General features: G+C 41.0%; 1 protein-coding gene across 1 annotated transcript in view; it reads left to right on the top strand.

Annotated features, from left to right (window-relative positions):
* Window positions 1-399: 399 nt before the first annotated feature.
* LOC119423347 (ras-associating and dilute domain-containing protein-like) overlaps window positions 400-5,219 on the top strand; it is a 51,884-nt gene continuing 47,064 nt past the window's right edge. The window contains exons 1-2 of the mRNA XM_037690725.1: window positions 400-524; window positions 3,395-3,591. Coding sequence (XP_037546653.1) covers window positions 400-524; window positions 3,395-3,591 — 322 coding nt within the window. The remainder of the gene's footprint in view (window positions 525-3,394; window positions 3,592-5,219) is intronic.

Here is a 5,219-nt window from a genome sequence, read left to right as displayed (position 1 = left end):
TTAATTATTATTAGTGTCAGTTCCACGCTTGACGCTGGGGAGCAGCTGTGCAGTCGGAGCACATCTGGAGCTTCTTTATCAGTTTGAAACAGACAGCCTTTGTTAGAGAGTGACTCATGTGTCTCAGCCCCTCAGAGGCGCTGATGTTATGTTACTGACGGGCCGCCCGTCCGCAGCGGCTCCAACAGCTGGCTGAGGGCTGGAAACATCTGCAGCGCCTTTTCCAGAGCGATGAAGCAGCTGAGTGGCTCTGCTCAGGGAGTACTGCAGGGAACACCTCCAGAAGGAAGCTCAGCCGTGAGCAGCCGGCATCACAAGCTGCTCACCGATGGGACAACCTGAGACGCCTCTGTCCAAGATTCAAACATCTGTAGAGGGCAACAAAACTACTGGAAGGAAATGAACAAGATGAAAGATTCCTCTGAAGAGCTTCTGCCTCTGTCACAGAGACTCCCCAGTTTGTCTTCGGTTCCTACAAAGAGACGGTTTGTCAGGCTGCGAAGGAAGACCAGTGAGGGCTCCCAGTGAGTATGAACGAGCTGGAAACACGACACTCAGCTGGACTCCAACAGAATCAGGACTAAACCCTCTCACATACAACTAGGAACAAATTATAAAGGGATAGAAGTAAATGTAGACAATTTATTTCTTTGTTTGTTTGGGTTTTTATGGAATTCTGTACACGAGGGGGAAAAAATGCAGAAATTGTTGTAAAATACCAACAGTTGTGTATATTTTTTACTATGGTGAATGTATGACAGACAGGTAAAGGTTGTGGAGTTTATAACAACAGCTGTTTTAGAATTTCAAGACAAAAATTTAGATGTTAATGTACAAAGTATGATAGTAGTTTTTTTTTTTAAGCAGAAAATAACTTGTTGCTGGAAGAATTTTTCCTTTTATTTATGATGACATTGTGTTTTTTTATATGATGACACAAAAACATCCACAAGAATGCATCTATAACCCCAGGCAAAATTGGCCTTGCTTAAAAAAAAAAATACATAAAAACAAAGTTTGAAAAACGCAAAAAAGCAGAGCCACAAGAAAATGGAAATATTTATTGTTAGTGTCTTGTTTTTATTTAGTTTATGGCACTCATCTCCAGACACCTTCAGTGCTTCATTAGTGACTTCCCAGCTCAGCTTTGAGGGCCTCTCATACAGTCGAGCTCTCCTCTGCACCACCTCCACATCTGGATCGATTTACAGTCGGAACTCGGATCAATGTAACACTGCGATTCCTTTCTTTTTCAACCATTTCGTTGTAGATCTGATGTGTCTGTTGTCTTCTTTCATTATGTTTTCAATCAAACCTGTGTAGAATAGATTGTTTCCTGTTTGGCATAGCTGGAAAACAGGCCCAAATCATCAGCCTTACACCCTCATGCTTAACAGCTAGTGTGCGGCGTTTGTGCTGATGTGTTGTGTCTGTTTTTTTTTTTTTTAAACTTGCTGCTGGTCATTATGGCCTAACATCATGTTTTATGATGTGATCGTTGTGCTGCCATGTCCTTTTTAGAGAGAAGAGGCTCTCCTGAAAACCCACTGAAATCAGCTGTACTCAGTAGGTCTCCTTCTGACTGTCCTGTAATGAACTTTGACCTTTTACAAGTTGCAGTCTGCAGAGTCTGAGATGTAGCTCTTGGACCTTTTTATATTTTTTGGGGGGGTAATTCTTCTGAGCATTGCACGGTCTGAACTTGGGGTTTATTTGCTAGAACATCCACTTCTGGCAAGACTGAAACAGCAAGTGTTCCCTCTTGTGAATAATCTTTCTATCGTCTGAATCTGATGACGACAGAGTGGCATTGTAACAAACTTCAGATTACACATAAACCTTTTCAATATCAGGAGGTTCTGAGCTGCCACGAAACTGGCCAGTGTGTGGATTCTTGAGCTGCAGTAATCTACCAACAGAGTCCCTCACGCACGGCCCGTCTTCACAGCCAGTAACAAACGACTGGTAATAGTTTTGTCCTTTTAATACCTGGACAGTTTCCTATCAGAGGACTACAGTATGAACCACACAATTCAACACCAGATCAGGCATGCTTCCGCTGCTTTTGGGAAATAACGGCACCGGGTCTTCCATCCATCCATCCATTATCTTTACCCGTTTATTCCATTTTGGGTCACGGGGGTCGCTGGTGCCCATGTCCAGCAATCACTGTGCGAGGGGCGGGGTACACCCTGGACGGGTCGCAAGTCCATCACAGGGACACATAGAGACAAATGACACAAACAACCATTCATTCTCTCACTCACACCTAGGGACAATTTAGAGTTACCAATCAGCCTAACATGCATGTTTTTGGTCTGTGGGAGGAAACCGGAGCACCCGGAGAAAACCCACGCATGCACGGAGAGAACATGCAAACTCCACCCAGAGAGACCCCTGGACCGGGGTTTGAACCAAGGACCTGCTTGCTGAGAGGCAGCAGCTCTACCAGTTGCGCCACCGTGCTGCCCGGCACCGGGTCTTCCAAAACAAAAATCTCCATCTGTCCACCAAGACTGGTCTATCAGGTGGTCTGTATGAGCACCCTCCTTTACAGCTGTGAAACCCGGGTCACCTACAGCCACCACATCAGGTCTTAGAGCGCTTTCATATAGGATGCCTACAGTGCATCCTGGGGATAACCTGGCGTGACCGTGTGCCTCATGCTGAGATACTTTTAATTGCAGAAGCATCAAGGCCATTCTCACCCAGCTGGCTTGGACATGCAATCCGGATGCCTCTGCATCGACTGCCTCAAAAAGCGCTGCATGGCCAATTACATCATGGCCAGCACTTAGCCGGAGGGCAGAAAAAAGATGTAAAGACCAGCTGAAAACCTCTTGAAGTGTAACATCAAGCCTGAGGAGCTGGAGGCTGTTGCTGCTGACCGTGACTCCAGTGTTGCTTCACAGGTACAAACAGGCTGGAGGAGGGCAGGACCGCCAGAAGAGTGAGGAAAAGAGAACAGAGACACAGGAAGAACAAGCCCTCTGATGCACTACCAGCACAACAGCAACTTTCATATGCGCAGCATGTAGCTCCAGAATTGTCTTTTATAGCCACCAAAGAACTCATCGCTATAGGACATACGTGGACGTTTCATTCTCAGAATGTGTGACATATGAAAACTGCTTCCTCAGCCACCAGGATTCTGTAAAGACATAACTGCAGAGAACCTTTGAACCAAAGCTGTAAGAAGCTTAGAGTCTTGGTGAGGGGGGAACAACACTTTATTGTTTCAGTCAAACACAGGGAGAGCTGATGGAGGCATTGTGAAGGGGACCAGAGCTGGAGAAAGACACGTATGGAGCTTATTGATCAGCTTTAGCTGGTAAGCAACAGCCATTTTTCTCTTTGTTCCTTAGATTTACTGTTTTATTTTTGTCTCTTTCAGGTCAGCAGTATCCACTGTGTCTACCTGCCGGTCAGCTGAGGGTGCAGCCGTCAAACAGCACAGCCAAAATCCCATCCGTCGCCACACCAACCACCTATCAGACTTCTTCCTTCGCACCCCTGCAGCCGGCTCAGGCTCCATGTCACAGACCACAGGGCTCCGATCAGCACGCTCTGCGCAAGCCAGGAAGGGAAGCAGTAGGTCACGCCGAGTTTATTTTCTGCCTGCATGCTTGGAATAAGAGTTTGATGGCTGTAGCTTCTGTGTGACATTCATCATTTATTTACCTTTTTGGATAAAATGTAAAATCTAATTCATCTTATTAGGGATATGTCAGTGTTTGGTTTGAAAACCTTTACAGCCTTTGTTAGGAAGATGAACCAACAATGGCTAAAGTTAGATGTTTTGTGACTACATTTAGAATATATTTCCCCTGCTTTTAGGATTTTTCATTAAACACCAAGCATTATTTGAAGGAATGCATATCACCCGCCGCCTTTCATGATAGAGCTTTAAAGTCAAATCATCTTATGTTGAGAAAATAATGTTACACACAAGCTCACACTCAGAGTATAAGATGTGAATGATTTTCAGCAACTACCACCTCAGAGTTTAGCCTAACATATGGTAAACTGAGTTATAGTTGTTTTTGTGTTTGCTACTTCCAATTAGCTGGGGTGGCCATTTTAAATCAGATTGACTCCAAAACGTAATCAGCTGTAGGTGTATGATGGAAGATTTTATTGGGAAAAAGTTTATAATGTTCATGAGATATTTTGCCAGTGGGCAGAGTTTACTTGAACAGGATTAATCCGTTCAACCTTTATTTAAACAGGTTAGTCTCATTGAGCCTCTGGGACTCATTTACAAGAGAGACCTGTTTTAAACAGAGAACTCAGATGAGGTACACACAACAGACAATCATATAAAAGCGTATAAAATCAAAAAGTAAATAGAAGAAATTATATAAAAAACAAAACAAGAACAGCTACATTATAAAGCAGTGTGCAATACTAAAAACAGGAACATGTCTATGGGGTGTTGTTTGTAAATTTACACAGTCAAAAATTCACAGCAGTATTTTTGGTTTACTTTGTCTTTTATAAGAAAAAAACATTTTTTTTCAAAGTCATTTTTTCACCTTGTTATTCATACATTTATAAATGTCATAGGTCCTAATTAAATATTTAGTTTACAAACTAGTTAGCTTGCAAGTTAAATTTTTAGTTAGCTAGCTAAATATTTAGTTCCACACTAAATATTTAGTTTACAAACTAAATGTTTATGTCCAAGCTAAATGTTTATTTCACAAACTAAATATTTAGTTAGTGAACTAAATATTTAGTTAGTCAACTAAATATTTAGGTAGTGAACTAAATATTTAGGTGTAAATTAAATATTTAATTTCCAAGCTAAATATTTATTTTCAAAACTAAACATTTAATTTCCTAATTAAATGTTTATTTTTCCAAGCTAAATACTTAATTTCCAAACAGAACAATTAATTTCTAAGTTAAATATTTAATTCCAAAATTGAACATTTAATTTCTAAGCTAAACATTTAATTCCTAAACTAAATATTTAATTTACTAACTAAAAATTTAGCTTGGACCTAAATATTTATTTTCCAAGCTAAGCATTTAATTTCCAAAACAAATATTTGTTTAGCTTGCTAGCTAAATATTTAACTTGCAAGTTAAATGTTAACTCAAACTTAAATATTTAGCTAATATTCAAATTCCTTGCTGAAAAGCAGGAATGGACTATCAAAATAAAACCCGAACCTCTCTCTCTCTCTCTCTCTCTCTCTCTCTCTCTCTCTCTC

Source organism: Nematolebias whitei, chromosome 17, assembly GCF_014905685.2.
Source record: "Nematolebias whitei isolate Nwh7 chromosome 17, NemWhi1, whole genome shotgun sequence".
Classification (NCBI taxonomy): Eukaryota; Metazoa; Chordata; class Actinopteri; order Cyprinodontiformes; family Rivulidae; genus Nematolebias; species Nematolebias whitei.
The sequence above is the reverse complement of the archived record's forward strand: the minus strand, read 5'-3'. Positions and strand labels throughout refer to the sequence as shown.